This window comes from Amborella trichopoda, chromosome 1 (assembly GCF_054954075.1).
Source record: "Amborella trichopoda isolate Santa Cruz 75 chromosome 1, AtrichopodaSantaCruz75HAP2 v2.0, whole genome shotgun sequence".
NCBI classification, from domain to species: domain Eukaryota; kingdom Viridiplantae; phylum Streptophyta; class Magnoliopsida; order Amborellales; family Amborellaceae; genus Amborella; species Amborella trichopoda.
The window spans coordinates 56955509-56972485 of record NC_142336.1 but is presented as its reverse complement, the minus strand read 5'-3'; the positions used below and the strand labels follow the sequence as shown (position 1 = coordinate 56972485).

The 16977-nt window shown below is 36.3% G+C and overlaps 1 protein-coding gene across 1 annotated transcript; it reads left to right on the top strand.

Annotated features, from left to right (window-relative positions):
* Positions 1-7664: 7664 nt before the first annotated feature.
* PRK1 (Leucine-rich repeat protein kinase family protein) lies at positions 7665-11589 on the top strand. Its single transcript, XM_006850909.4, has 3 exons — positions 7665-8257; positions 8544-9146; positions 10311-11589. Exons 1-3 carry the CDS (start codon positions 7849-7851, stop codon positions 10997-10999), a joined length of 1701 nt encoding a protein of 566 aa, XP_006850972.2. The 5' UTR covers positions 7665-7848; the 3' UTR covers positions 11000-11589.
* The last annotated feature ends 5388 nt before the right edge of the window (positions 11590-16977 follow it).

Genomic DNA, 16977 nt, shown 5'->3' with positions numbered 1-16977 from the left:
GAAAGATAAGGTGTATAGATTTTGGGTAGAGACAATACCTTTTTATAGGCTTTCAATAAGATTAGAGTTTCTTAGAGTTTTCTTTGGCTTACCTCTTCTTGTGGGATTGAACATAGACTGTCGATCAAGGGTGACATGTGGGGTGAGAGATTTGAGCCATCTATTCCATAGATGGGCCATCAACATTATGGAAAGTGCATGTACCATTATTCCACTTTCTTAAACTATTTTCTCATCAATAGAAATTAAATAAATTAAATCTAATCAAAATATTGTGCATACCATAAAATAACACAAATCTACTCAATCTTTTCACAAAATCTTTTAAAGATATATCAAGTCAATATTTAATCAATATCTTCCAATCATATGGTCTCATGTCATATTACCAAAAAATAGGAAAGAGAATAAGGGTGGGGCGTGCCACCCAAGGGAGGGACTCATAGACCCCACTTTCTAAAAATATGGCGGGCACATGTGCACAATGGGCTCCCATGATATTTTTATATATATTTAAAATTAATAAAAAGGATTTTAGAATATTATTTGAATATTTAAACAATTGTAAAGTCAATATCTTTAATTTTATAAATCCAAAAATTATAAATAAAATATCCAGGGATTCATAAAAATTCAAATAATAATCTTAAAGTAGTTTTCATCATAAAACAAATACAATTAAATTAATTTGATGGGAAAATGATCCATATGGTTTAGGAATCAACAATCATGTGGTACTCCACCTTCAACTGTAGACTACAGACCACACTTGCTTTATTAGACCGACCCAGTGTTTCCCATGACCCACAGTCCAAGCAGGGGCTCATTTGCGAGTCACCAAAGTCCGGCCGATGAGCCAAGGGATCGCAATCCCAGTTTGTAGATTTCAGGTCCTCCCCTAGAGACGAGTCAATGTTACCTAGACCTGATGCGACCATAGCTCCTTTGGTATATAGAGGTATCTATCGCACATGTTTACATTTCACCCTAAAAGGTGGATTTCTGGCTTTTCCGAACGATCTATCAATATGTATGCCGTGTGATGGTACATGGATGAGGTTTTGACCCTGTATCTGTAGGCCACCATCACACACAAGGGTCACACAGTCCCTCGGCTCACTCATCCAGGCATGCTCTCCGACCTCATCAATGGCTAACCCATAAATCATCATCGGTTTGTTCTTCATGCCCAGGTAATATGGGTTTTCCCAACCGACTGGCCTAAATCGTTAAGTACATATTGGTATCAGCAAACTATCATTTGCTTAGTATGGTCCACGAAGGACCACACTCCCACTGAGTTCATGTTCCACTATATTATTTCATTTTACAAGCACTCATAAGGCCTTTAAAGGCCATATAAACCCAGCAATCTCTTCCCTATGCTTATAGTAAATTTCAGCATCAACGGTCTATTTGAGTTCCATTAGGGCCAACTGATCCCAAACAATTTATATCTGGGAATGAAAATCGGAGATAGATTGAAAATCGGAAGAAGCCATTGGATTGTCTAAAAAACAAAGTTTTCTCAAAGAACAAGAGTCCTGAATATTACCTTTATCTCAGTTGGAGCTCCTTTAGAGCAACGATGCTGTCACATAGCAATGATAGATGGCTGTCGGTTGAGCTCCCAGAGGGCTAGGCTCATAGAAGGATGGCTTCACATAAGACGCCCTAACAAGAGAGGGCCTCAATCCATCGAAAGAAGGAAGACTCGACTCCAGTTACACAATCAACTGCTGATGCACGATCAATGAAAGAACCATTCACGATCAACTGTTGATCTTGGGACTGATAACAAGATAGCGAACAACTGCTCAACGAGATCCCTGCAGATGAGATGCCAACGACATAGTATATCTCAAGATGATTGACAACTTTCTCTCTGTAGATCTGGTTTTTTTCGAGGAGCAGTCCGTTTCAAGAGCACAACACCTTCTTTTACTATCCCTTCTGGTTGCGGCCGCGGAAAAAATGGGAGGTTCCAATAGAGGCTACCAATTCAGTTAACCATTCGAAGCCTCTTTTGGACAGTCAACAACATTGATATAGCAAAGGGCCACTGTAGTCTTATCTAGCAGCTTTTTAAAACCAAAAGAATAAAAACCATCGACTTTCAGCTGCTTGCTAAAGTCAAAAGAATTAGAACAAAAGACCAAGAGAGTGTATGCGTTGGAGAGAGCAAGATAGGTAGGAGAAGGTAAGCGGGAGAAGAGACACAAACAAACAAGTTCGTGCTGTTTATTTCCAATAAATCGAGGCACGAAAGGAGTCGAAAGCGCAGCTCCAACAGTAAATGGCTAATAGGCAGAGTCAAAACACTACTGGTGAATAAGGCTTGCATCAGGGATTCAGGACTCGACAATAGGGCTTGAAAAACCTATTGCAAAGTCTCAAAATTTCTATAGACAACTCTCTCTATATTGTTGTGTTGAACAGTATACATGAGCAATATAAATAAAACAATCATTTCATACGGGTTGGACAGCATTTCTACAATATGCCGTCCATAGTTATAGATCCATCTTTAAGATGGACGCAAATAGGTGGTCCGTCTAAAAACAATTGAACTAATGGTTCAAATGTTTTTTTAATATAATTATTATTTATAACTTTCAAAAATTATTTACTTTTTCGTATTCATTATCTCAATATTAAATATTATATATTCTCTAAAAATTATGGTCAAATTATATTTGAATAATATTTATTGCCAACCCACATTTTTCCAATCCCGCATTTCTACAGTATGCGGATTGGCTGCATGCTAACAACATCCATATAAATATACAGCCAGTTATAAAAAGGTAACAATAACACCTATCAAGATATAACCTATTAAGATATACAAAAGATATATAACCTATTAAGATATACAAAAGATATAACCTATTAAGATATACAAAAGATATAACCTATTAAGATATACAAAAGATATATAACCTATTAAGATATACAAAAGATATAACCTATTAAGATATACAAAAGATATACACAAGAAATAGCATGCCTATACGATAACATCCGCCGTCCATCTCGCTCTCTCTAGGTTTCTATATCTCTCTATGTACGGCCATGTCTCACTCCCGATCTCTCTCTAGGTTTCTCTCTCTCCATCCCTCTTGTTCTCCCCTCTCTTTCTAGGTTTCTCTTCCCTCTCTCTATAAATATCCAATCTAATACCTAATCTGCTCTCTCTATCTCCCTCTGGACCCAATCTTTCTCTCTCTTTGCCAATCCAATCTCTCACTACACATGAATGGAAACTAAGATATAATTAAACTTTATTCCGTTCTCGAGAGGCATTTGGAGTTGGGAGAAAGTTTATGTAAGGGGTGTGGTTTCTATTACGTTGCAACCTTGAATAATCCAATCAAGACGCACCTCCAAATTTTATCATAACATGTAATTTTAGTGTAAAAACTTCTTACGATTATTTGAAAATCTATTTTTATGTCTAATTATAAAATTTTAAACTCAAAAAACAATTAAAATCAGGTAGATCTATAAATATAAAAAAAATCTTGAAAATGGATGGTTTAGATAATGTGTTGCAAGATGTACTATTTTTAGGACTCAAAATCTTCTTTTTTTCATATTCATACATCTCAATATCGAGATGATCAATTAGAAGGTTTTTCAACATTAAAACAACCTTTTTGGATGGATTTTTGAGGTGCATCTTTAATTCTACATTTTAAGGTTGCAATCTTATATAAACTTTTTCCTTAGTTGACACTAATTTGACAGGTGGATTGGGATACCAATGTTTCTGGTGGGCTATAGCTATTTCATTTTTTAAAATTGTTCCATATGTTGGGGGGGCGCATTTCTATATTTGCCTTTTCCCTGGTGGTCCACCTAAAACAATTAAAATAACAATCCAAAGGCTTTCTTCATAAAATTATTAATTTTATTTTTTAAAATTTATTCACTTATTAATATTTATAATCTCCATATTAGGGATTATATGTCCTTAAAAACTAAGTCAAAAAATTTATATCAAAAATAAAGTTTTAAGAGTGGGCTTATTCAAGAAAACCTCTTATCCTCTTTTTGGATCTAGGATCTCAAAAGCAATCAAAATTGAGCAAAATGAGTGAGGAGGATAAAGCTAATTAAATACTTTTATTTTTTTGGAAAATTGTTTCATGTGGGCTGGACCACATTTTTACATTATGCGGTCCCAAGGTATAAAGCATCCATCTTAAAGATGGATGCAAATAGGTAGTCCATCTAAAAACTGTGAAAGGAAATTTTACATTGCCTATCACATTAATATAGAAGACGTATATGGTAATCTGCATATTTGGGAAGATGTATATTGTAATCGGTATATATGAGAAGGGTAAGTACAATATTTTGTATTATATGGTAAGTCCGGATAGAGTATAGATGTTTGTGATTTATTTCTATTTTTGTCATTGGTATTTGTCTATTTAAGACAAGCCAGTATATTCATAATCTTCAATGGATGGTGAGTCTCTTCAGAGAAACCTGAGACTCGTCGTATGGTCTCAGAGCAAGGTTCATATTCACCATGTCAATTCCTCATCCATGAAGCATTGTCGTCGATTTGATCTATTTGATTGGAGAGCAGAGCATGACAACCACCGTTTCTACTAGTCACGCTATGCACAAGAAGATCATGCTCGTTTTCGCAATTCGTGTGCAAACTCCAGCTGCTCTCTCTCATATCATCTTTGAGTTTGAGGGGTAGTGTGAAGGGAAAGTATATAATACCTATCTGGTTCATATATAAGGCATATATAGTAATATGTATATTTGGGAAGGTGTATATTGTAATCGATATATATGGGAAGGGTAGGTATAATATCTTGTATTTTATGATAAGTTTGGGTAGAGTATAGATGTTTGTGATTTATTTTTATTTGTATCATATGTATTTTTTTTATTAATACAAGCTTGTATATTCATAATCTTTAATGGATAATGAGTCACTTCAGAAAAACCTGAGACTCTTCACATAGATCTAAAGCAGAAATACATTCAGAGTGACTCAGTTTATATCATAGATCCTAAATCCGTGAAATAAATAATGTCTATGAATACACCAAAAAGGTTTTCCTTAAGGGCCCGTTTGTATAAGGTGTATATGGTAATCTGTATATTTGGGAAGGTGCATATTGTAATCGGTATATATGGGAAGGGTATATTGTATTTTATGGTAAATCAGGGTAAAGTATAGATGTTTGTGATTTATTTCTACTTTTGTCATTTGTATTTATCTATTTAAGACAAGTTTGTATATTCATAATCTTCATTAGATACTGAGTCTCTTCAGAGAAACCTAAGACTCTTCACAAAAACAATTAAAACTAACGGTCCAAATATTTTATTAATAGAATCATTATTTAAATTTATTTATTTTTTGCATATTCATGATCTTCATATTACATATTACATATCTTTAAAAATATGGTGCGGTTTGTATAGAGTCGAGGTTCTAAACAATCAAAGTAAATCGTACCTTCAAATAGTATCGAAAAATGTGGTTTCAATACTGAAAATATTTGTGATAGCCTTAACATATATTTTCATCTTTAATTATAAAATTTGAAACTTTAAAAACAGTGTAGATTGAGCAGATCTAATGGAAATCTTGAAAATTGACGATCCAAAAATGCATTACAATATGCACTATTTCCAAAATTTGAAATCCATTTCTTGCTCATGTCCATGCATCTTGATGTCCAATTTGAGGATATTTGGGCATCAAAACAACCTCTGCTAGTGAAATTTTTTAGGTGAGCCTCCACTCTATATAAATTTTTTCCTTAAACATAAAGTTAAAAAATCCATCTCAAAAATAGATTTTTAAGAGGTGACTCGTTTCTACATCGACTAGTAGAAATTGTGACCTTTCAATCAATATTGTCAGATTCGCTTCGGAGTCTTCTGCGATTTGTTGAGAAAAATAAAGTAATTCGGTGCTTCGACAGATTCGGGAGAAGATTTCGGATTTTTTTAAAAAATTTAACATAAATATATTTGATATTTATATATAAAATACATAAAAAAAATTTAAAACAAATTTTTTTAAAAAAATTATATAAATATTTCTTTTCTACCGAAAGAGCCCGAAACTTCGACCAAAACATACCCAAAGTAGACCGAAACAAATGGAAGTAGCGCGATGCGGCTCATTGAAACAACAACACCACGCCTCTCTTCGCTTCAATTTAGGTTTAAAATCCGAATGCTACGGCCGAATGAGAGCGAATTTGATAACATTCCTTTAAAAAAAAAACCAAATCTTTTGTATGATGGACGATCAGTAAAACCACAACAGACATCGTTGCCCAAACCGCGCCGTCCGTATCAAAAAAAATAAAAGCCAAGAAAAGTAGATGGGTCCTATGCTGACAGTCGGCCGGCTCATCAATGCATGAAACGTGTCACAGTTGTTGTCCATACGCACTAATATTAGCGACGACTAATGAATGCAGTGATAATAACGACTGAGTTTTTTTTTTATATTTAAATGTTCAAGAAACAACTGTAGTAAATATGTTATGCTATAAGGTTTTAATACGGTATAAAGTATAAACTATTTTTTAAATATCGGCTGTCGAATTTTCAAATATGGTCTCAAATAAATGATAGTTAAAAGACTTTTAATATTAGATGTATTCTAATAAATGATCATAAAATTAAAAGCCAGAAGATTATATGTTCCTGTGGGAACTTATTGTGTGCTCACTTTTTAGGATTCCGAGTATTGGAATCAACTAGCAAACCAATCTCACAAAAAAACTGGATACCATCGCATACATACTGTAAAAAAATAATAATTAGAAAAGGTCGTTTTGATACCCAAAAATATTTAAATCGATCATCTCGACCTTAAAATGCATGGACATGAAAAAAATAATAATTAAAAAAGATCGTTACGATACCCAAAAATCTTCAAATCGATCATCTCAATTTCAAAATGTATAGACATGAAAAACAATGTGGAGTTCAAGTCCCGAAACCAGTGCATTATATAAATTTTTATTTTACTTTTAATTTTATTTTATTTGTTTATTAATATTTTTTTGGATCAGATCGCTCTGCGCCAAATATAAATCACCGATCCAACAATCCACCCTATTAATTTGAATTTTTAAAACACTTCTTAAAATTATTCCTTCGGCCAAGCGGCTCGAAGAAAAAATATCCCAACCCGAAAACAAGAATAATTAACTGCAATGACCTTTCAGTTACATTATCCTTGACTAATTAACTTTAAAAAATGGGTGGCCCCCCTCATATTTCTCATAACCAGCTCATATTTAGCCCTACGCTTGTAAGACTACGTCAAAATCCACCACCCTTTTGTCTATTCCTCTCAAGCACCACCTCCGCCCGTCCTTGGGCCTAACGGAACCTTGGCCTCACCCCATTGTCTGCAAAACCTCTTTGCCCTCCATTTTAACACTTTCTATCTCTAAACCCACCTCTCAATGCTCACATATCATGCTGAAATCCCGTCCTCTCTCTCTCTCTAGCTTCACATAACCTACATTATTAGTGTGTTATAGTCTATAGCTCTATCTCTCGGTGAGGGGCCAAGAAGCCATGGCTCCTTGGCCGCCACCACGAGCGGCATCGAGCGTCGCGGCCCTCCTCATCTTTCTCTCTCTACTTTTGTTTTCCGGTGCATTTGCGTCGCCAGAAACAGACGCACTCTTGAAGCTCAAGGCTTCACTAGGCAATCCTAGCAGTTTAGCCAACTGGGAACCCGCAAAAGCTCCCCCTTGCACTAATGGAACCGCCAATTGGTACGGGATTCTGTGCCAGACAGACACGGTTGATGGAATCCGGCTGGAAGGCCTGGGACTCATGGGGAACATCGATGTCGAAGCACTTTTGAGCGTGCCGAATCTCCGATCAATAAGTTTTATGAACAATAGTTTTTCAGGGGAATTTCCTGAGCTTGGTAGACTAGGGGCCCTTAAGGCTATTTTTCTGGCTGGAAATAAATTTTCTGGTGAAATCGCCCCCAATACATTTTCCGGGATGGGGTCTTTAAAGAAACTGGTATTGTCGGATAATGAATTGTCCGGTCAGATTCCAAAGTCTCTCACATCGGTCCCGAAGCTATTGGAGCTGATGCTGAACGGAAACCAATTTACCGGAGAGATACCCGATTTTCAGCAAACGAGCCTCGAGAAGTTCGATGTGTCAAACAACGACTTGGTGGGTCAGATCCCGGCGCGCCTCAAGTCATTTGGTCCCAGCTCATTTACAGGTGAGTTAAAAGTAGGTTAATCCTAAAGCACCCATTAAGAATTAAGATCATCCTAATTGTTTTTATTGTTCCCTCCTCCACCTCATCATCGTTATCATCATCATCATCATTATTATTATTATTATTATTATTTTTCATCCGAAAATTAAGGGATCCTTGTTTTTAAGTATTTAACCGAGCTTTTTTAAAAAAAAATTTGATGTAATTTTTTTATGAATGCGTTTTAGATTGCTGTTAAGAATTGTTAGAATCCCCAAAGTTTCCATTTCCCCGGCATAATTTTCAGGAAATGAAGGCCTATGCGGCTTACCCTTAAAAACACTATGCAACGGCTCCACCCCAAGCTCAAGCCCCAGAAAGCCCTCTACTACAAAGATCATAGTTATAGTCATAGCCATCATCGTCGCGCTCGCCGTCATTGCCATTGCATTTTTCTATCTGCGCCGCCGAAGCAAGTCGGTCGCTAGCCATCGCAACCCATCGACGGCTCCGAACAAAGTTGCATCTTTCGCCGAAGATCGAGCAGAGCTAGGCTCACACAAGAAGAAGCCTGCAAGAGAGTTGGAGCAAAGCAAGCTGGTGTTTGTTAGCGATGATATAAGGACATTTGAGCTGCAAGATTTGTTGAAGGCCTCAGCTGAGGTGTTGGGGAGTGGGAGTTTGGGTTCTTCTTATAAGGCAGTGCTGCATGGTGGTCCCGCGCTGGTGGTGAAGAGGTTTAGAGAGATGAATAATGCTGGAAAAGAGGAGTTTGATGAGCACATGAAGAGGATGGGGACGTTGAGGCACCCTAATTTGCTGCCTGTTTTGGCTTATTACTACAGGAAGGAGGAGAAGCTTTTGGTCACTGAGTTGTGTCCTAATGGGAGCTTGGCCTACCTTCTCCATGGTGGCTCATACACCCCTCTCTCTCTCTCTCTCTCTCTCTCTCTCTCTCACACACACACACACGCCTCAATCTCTCTCTCACAGACACTCCTCACTCGCACACCACACACCCCCCTCTCTCACACGCACATATCTCCCATACACACATCTCTCTCTCTCTTTGCCTCTTTCTCTCACACACACACAAAAACAAACATGCACCCATCTCTCTCTCTCTCTTTGCCTCTTTCTCTCACACACACAAAAACAAACATGCCCATCTCTCTCTCATCTAGAGCAAATCACGTTCAGACACATTATCATTTGGTATCTCATTTGTCCAAAATTACGAGCACCCCTTCTCCTCCCTACAGCCTCTTTTTTTATTTTCTCCGAAGTTGCTCCCTATCAAGCAATGCAAACATTGGATAGGGAAATTTTATTTGTGCACTCACCGGAGTTGTCTAGCACCTGCATTGTCGAATAGGGGGTCCTTTTTAAGTTTGTTGTGTTTACTATTCAATGTTCGAAATATCAAACAGTAATTTGAGGTTTCTAACACCCTGTGAGCCACCATTTCGCCACACTCACTCTTTTCTCTTCTCTTGCCCTCTTTCCTTAATATCTCTGACTTTTGAGGCCAACCCTCTCTCTACGGAGAGGGCTGGGCTCAAAGGTTGCACAAAGATATTAGAGCAAGAGAAGGAGAAAAAAAAGAGCAAGATAGGAGGAAAGATAGCGCAAATGCGGTGAAATGGTTTTGAAATGGCTTGCTGGGCATTAAAAACCCTAAGTAGTTGTTTGGTAATTCGAAAAACAAGATAACAAACATAATAAACTTAAAAAAAGACCCTCATAATAAACTTAAAAAAGACCCCCTTGTCCGGCAATATAGATGTCGGATAGTTTTAGTGAGTGCCTAAATAAAAGCTTTTCATTGTCGAAAATGAGGGTAATTTTGAAGGACAAAAAAAAAAAAAAAAACCCAAAAAAGCTACAAGGATGGCGCATATAGTTTTAGGCAAATGAGACACCAAATGGTATTGGAAAGCCCCTGGTACTCAATTTGGTCGTGCATCGAAAACGAATGGGGGCCTCTCTGAATTAAATTATCAAAAAAAAAAAAAAAAAATGGAAACGACTGAACAGCCTCCTAAGAAACCCATTTTCTGTGTGTGTCTTCCAGGGGACAGGAGCCCAAGCAGGGTTCCCCTGGAGTGGCCAACAAGGCTGAAGATCATCAAAGGAGTAGCAAGAGGCCTTGCCTTCCTCTACCAAGAACTCCCCGACTTCATCCTCCCCCACGGCCACCTCAAGTCCTCCAACGTCCTCCTTTCTCTCTCTAACGAGCCCTTGCTCTCCGACTACGCCCTCGGCCCCCTCATAAACCAGCCGTGCGCCTCACAGTCCATGGTCGCCTACAAATCGCCCGAATTCATCCAACTCCACCGAACGACGAAGAAATCCGACGTCTGGACCCTCGGAATCCTGATCCTCGAGATCCTCACAGGCAAATTCCCTGCTCAGGCCCTGAGGCAGGGCAAAGGGGGCACAGATTTGCCCACTTGGGTTAACTCAGTAGTGAGAGAAGAGTGGACTGGTGAGGTTTTTGATGGGGATATAGGTGGGTACAAGAGTGGAGAGGGAGAGATGCTGAAGCTTCTGCAAATTGGTTTGGGTTGTTGTGAGATTGAGGTGGATAAGAGGTGGGACATGAGAGAGGCTTTTATGAGGATAGAGGAGTTGAAGGAGAGAGAAGCCGATGAGAGAGAATATGAGGGGGAAATTTTCTCTTCTTTTGACTCAGAGAGAGAAGGGCATTTGTCCTCTAGAGGGCACCCAGATAGTGATTTCTCCTTCTCTGTGAATGCTTAGTCATTATGCTCAATGGTGGAGTGTTTCTAGAGAGGGAAAGTGGCACTCTTTCACTCCCTCTGTCAAGAAAATCTAGAGAGAGAAAGTGGGGGGAGTGGCATGGGTGCTGCTCCCTCGGTGGGGTCTTTCAATTCCTCCCTTGAAAATTCTAGAGAGAGAAAGTGGGGGGAGTGGTTGGGTTTTTCACTTCATCGCTCTACTAAGAAACTCTAGAGAGAGAGAGAAACTGGGAGGACTGAATGCTCACTGTGACGGGGTGGTGGTGGTGGTGGTGGTGGTGGTGGTGGTGTTTTTGGGGGAAGTGGAGAAATGAGAGTGTCTCCCCTGGTCGTTGTTTGTTTTTTTTTTTTTTTTGGGCTTCTTGTTTGGTAGTCCCTCACGGGCTTATGAGGAGGCTTGTGGTGCTCACATATGAGTCTCTCTCTGAGCACCTTGGAGTTTTAGAAAGAATTTTATTTCTTTTGTGAAAGATTTTAAAGCAGTAAGAGGGGATAGTTACACAACTCTCTCCCTCTCTATTGTCCTATACTTTTGTGCACATTATATCGTTGCCGTCCAGCTTGATTATGAATTTATGAAGTTTTAAGTAACCCAGATTGCTAATTAATGAGTTTGGACAGGGTTGGAACCGGGTTTGGTCGGGTCTGGGCTGGGCCGCCCAGGCCAGGGACCTAGCTAAGGCTCAGCCCCACATTGTTAAGGCTGTTGGGCCAGGTTGGGCTGTAGCTAGTAGATATAATTTATGAGCACGCATATTATGCTTAAATAGGAGCATATTGTATATCTACTCCCACAGTAAGAAGAATTATTTGGGAAGATTTTTTCAATCTTAAGTTTTGAAAATGACCTGAGATTCATTAAATGATTATTTTCAAATGGAAACAGTTGAATTTTGAGTTTTGAAAAATTACAGCTCACCCTCCAAAATTAGGTGGTGTATGTTCAATCTTGACAAATTATTTCTTCAATTAATGCTATTTGGGATTTTTTTTTATGAGGTTAGCCGATCCCAATTAGTTGAAATAAGTCTCAGATATTGATAATGAAATTAGCATACGGATTGCAGATAGTACATCTCTAATATGAGGACCTAAAAGTCCTCCTAGATTGGTTTCACCTGAGGGAATAAATGTGTAGTATACCCCACGAGGCTATAAAATCTTTGAGCACTATTTATTTTGTCTAATCTCGGAAATCTCGGGCAACTAAAACAAACCGGCCAATTATGAATGCATCACCTAAAGTCTCTATAAATGGGAAATAAGGAAATAAAGACCTTATTTCATGCTCGTGTTAGAAGTTATTTGGTGGTAGTATTGTCAAGCCTAATGATGAGGTCTTTGACTCCATTATTACCAAAAGGTAGGGTCCAAATCTCCACTGACTTGCCATTTTTTTATAATAGAGTTGGGGTTGTGGCGGTAGCATCACTTGTACCCTAGCTAAGGTCCAGGCTTCCATTATCACCTAACGTATTCAAAAACCACTGACGATTTAAAAAAAAAAGTAGGGGATCGTTATCCCCATTAGATTACCTAAAAAAAAGAGCTTTAAAAAGGCTAAGGGTAAGCACAAAAGGATATAGTAAGAAGTAGTGAAAAAACATATGGTGACATATGACCTCATTGAGGCTATAACCCTGAATAGAGCGGAATGACGGATCATAATTCATATAGCTAACCCTAATTAGTTGGAAAAAAGCTTCGATGATGATGACGATATTGATGATTTATGATAGATAATTTTTTGTTAAATTAGTGAATCTAAATTCAAATTATACACCAATAAAAACCACATGTAAGTTAAAGCTTTACAGATGACAAACCTTGAACTAATCTCTAACATATATCAAAATAGAAAAAGTTTATATAAGGTGTCATCCTAAAATATAGAAATAACATGCACCTAAAAAAAACACTAGAAAAGGTTGTTCCAATGGTTTAAAAAACGGATCGGTGACCAAGATCGGGCTCCCAAAAAACCGATCCGAATCGGCGAATCGGCGATCCAGATCAGGAATCGGGTGAATCGGTCAGAATAAAGCTTCAAAAAAATCCGAAAAAATTATTAAAATTCATTATAAATATTGTTTTTTAGGAATTCAATAAGAAATGAGGGTACTCCATTAAGAATTTTCATGTTTTTGAATGAATATGCGAATATTGATATGTTCTTTCCCTGCATGAACCGCCGCCATTCAGCATTTAATTTACATCACACAAAAGGATAAACATAGAATTATCATGGAATAAGTATATCAACATACATGGACTACAATAAAACATAAAATTAGTAACATACGATCTAAAAATAAAATGATAGACGACGTTGTTGTTCTTCTTGGTCACGCTGGTGCCATTGATTGAATTCGTTTGACAATTCATTGATTCGATCTAAAAACGAATCATCGATATTAGCGGGCGTCTGACTATTCCCAAATCCCTGAGTGTTAGTGTTTTGTTGTGTTCCCAATCCAAAATCCCCGAAGCTTGTCCATCCTTCATGCTCACCTGCACTGTCGTGCTCATCCATACACTGTTGCTGTTGGGACTCAATATGTGAATAATATGGCTGGGATAGGGTGGCCTCAGAATCACCATCTCTCTCATTTTCTCTTAGACCCCCTTCCCACTCTCCCTCATTAGGTGCAATATCACCGACATATTGTGGATACATTGGCTGGCTGCTTCCTCTTTCATGCTGCTCATCACTTTCTTCAATATCTTCATCACCGATAGCCTCAAGGAACGCTCTCTTGTGCAACACTGGCTCCTCTCCTTCTACTACCCATTGGTCAGCTGTGTCTGTGACAAATATTGTGTCTAAGTCTATAGGCCTATAGTCTTCAAGCTTCCTTCTTATTTGTCGTTCTCTGAGGTTTAAATTATAATTAACGTAGACTAGTTTATGGAGCTTCTCAGAAGCGAGTCGATTCCTCCTAGTAGTGTGCAACCATTGGAACGTACTCCAGTTGCGCTCACAGCCAGCAGCAGAAATAATCCATCTACATACAATTTTTTCAACAAAAACTTTAACAATAAAAATTTAAAATATGGTTTAATACCTCATGATAATTAAAACCTTGTCACGATTTTCACATCTTTTAAAAAAATCATCATTTTTCAAAAAATTCGATCATGGAAAAAAAAAAAAAAAAAATTACAGCAAACTCAAACAATAAAAATTAAAAATTGGGTTTAATACATCATGATAATCAAAACTTTATCACGATTTTCACATCTTTTCGGAAAATCATCATTTTTCAAAAAATTCGATCATGGATAAAAAGAAATAAAAAAAAAGTACAGCAAATTTTCAAAAAATTCGATCATGGATTACAAAAAAAAATTAACAAATTTTCAAAAAGTTCGATCATGGATTAAAAAAAAAAATCACAAATTTTCAAAAAATTCGATCATGGATTACAAAAAAAAATTCGATCATGGATTAAAACAAAAAATCACAAATTTTCAAAAAATTCAATCATGGATTACAAAAAATTCGATCATGGATTACAAAAAATTTGATCATGGATTACAAAAAATTCGATCATGGATTACATAAAATTCGATCATGGATTACATAAAATTCGATCATGGATTACAAAAAAAAAAAAAAAACATAAAAAAACAAAAAATTCGATCGTGGATTACAAGAACAGAAAAAAAACAATTCGATCATGGATTACAAAAAATTCAATCATGCGTTACAAAAAAAACAAAAAAACAAAAAAACAAAAAAACAAAAAAACAAAAAATTCGATCATGGATGACAAGAAAAAAAAACAAACATTTCGATCATGGATTACAAAAAAGTCGATCATGGATTACAGAAAATTCTATCATGGATTACAAAAAAATCGATCATGGATTACATAAAATTCGATCATGGATTACAAAAACAAAAAACAAAAAACAAAAAATTCGATCGTGGATTACAAAAAGAGAAAAAAACAATTAGATCATGGATTACAAAAAATTCAATCATGGATTACAAAAAACTCTATCATGGGTTACATAAAAAACAAAAAACAAAAAATTCGATCATGGATTACCAAAAAAAAACAAACATTTCGATCATGGATTACAAAAAAAAAAAACAAACATTTCGATCATGGATTACAAAACATTCGATCATGGATTACAAAAAATTCTATCATGGGTTACAAAAATAAAAAATAAAAAATAAAATTTGATCATGGATTACAAGAAAAAAAAACAAACATTTCGATCATGGATTACAAAAAATTCGATCATGGATTACAAAAAATTCTATCATGGGTTACAAAAAAAAAAAAAGAACAAAAAATTCGATCATGGATTACAAAAAAATCGATCAAGTATTACACAACATTCGATCACGGATTACAAACAAAAAAAAAAAAAAAATTCCGTTCTTCACAGAGCCATTTTACATAAGCGATTTTAACTCAAAAATCCACCTCTAAGTGAATAAATTACATTTAATTGAGTATATTTTCTGATAAACAACAATATAAGGAATCAAAACCCTAAATTTTTAACACATTATTTCTAATATATCATCAAAACAAAATCAAAAGGCGGAAAAAACAAAAAAAAAAACAGCGGAATTTTGGTTCCGCAGACATCTCAGTTTTCATCTCAAATTTCATGCTGTAATTGACCAGATTACGTAAAATTGAAAATTTTAAATCATACTAGACACCATAAAGATTAAAAACCCTAATTATTGAACTCATTATGTTCAAAATATGCCGTGAAATAAATCAAATGGCGGAAAAAAAAAAAAAAAAACCCAAACTTCTTACCTGATTTTGTGAACCGAAGCCTTCAATCTCCAAAAAACTCTGTTTTTCTCAACGATTATCACAAATTAGTAACAAAAGGTTTCGATTCACAGCTTTACGATCAAAATGCCTACAAATTTTGAAAGATTCATGCTCTATTTGGCATGAAACTTTCAGAAAAGGCGGAAACCCTAAAAAAGCAAGTTTCGTGATCCAAAAACACCAAATTTTTCAACCACTTAATCCTTGAAAAAGCTGAATAAAGCTGTTTACAGCTTGCAAATTAGATCACATGGAAAAAAAAACAAGAAAAATGATCAAAAAATGACAAATTTCAAAGAATCCCTTGAAGAACATTGTGCAACCCGTGTTCTTCACGGACTCGTCGATTCTGCACAGTGACTCGACGAGTCACTGTGCAGTCTGGTTCTCTCTAGAACAGGACGATTTCTGATTTTTTAGACGATACGATCCACTTTTTACGATTTTCGAGTCGAATCGTGCGAGTCCGGTTCGACTCGGCGATTTTTAAAACACTGGGTTGTTCTGATGCCCCAAATTCCTCCAAATTGATCAAGTTGGGACATTAATCTTGACCATTGAATGTGAAATTGGGTGGCTGTAATTATTTTATTTACCAAGCTCAAACTTCAAAATAAAAATTTTTGAACTTTATGACACATCCATGTTGTTAAAGTTCACATCAGATAGTTATAAGTAATTGTGACCACCTTGTATCAAAGGTAAATGATCTTATTGTATACAATCTCTTAAAATATTGCAACATTTGTTTTAAAATATTGCAATAATTTCATTGTTAGCCTGATATTATCATAGTTATTACCGACAACAAATTTTATTTCTTTCAATTATTGTCAAGCTTCACCTCAAACCGATACACCCTAAGACCAAAAATAATATATTAGTCAAAAAAATGGTGAAGTTTTACTAGAAGTGATATTATTCAAGACAACAAAGACATGCAGCAATGCGCAAAGAATAGAAGAAAGTGTCCAATAAAAAACTCTTCTCTTTTTTTTTTCTTTCTATTTATTTTTTTGACGCGACATAATGTTGGGGAGTTGATGTAAAAATCACATCCTAATGACTTATGACTTTTCCCTCAAAACCAAAAGTATTTTTGCTCCAAATGAAAGAATGTTTTTATGGAGACTTTGTAACACATTTAGAGACAGAAACGTAGGGGGTA

Excerpts from the sequence above, each read along its gene's own strand:
- PRK1 (XM_006850909.4), top strand. The coding sequence starts at position 7,849 with ATGGGGAACATCGATGTCGAAGCACTTTTGAGCGTGCCGAATCTCCGA. Across the intron at positions 8,258-8,543 it reads TGGTCCCAGCTCATTTACAG|GAAATGAAGGCCTATGCGGC; the intron begins GTGAGTTAAAAG and ends CATAATTTTCAG. Across the intron at positions 9,147-10,310 it reads CTTGGCCTACCTTCTCCATG|GGGACAGGAGCCCAAGCAGG; the intron begins GTGGCTCATACA and ends TGTGTCTTCCAG.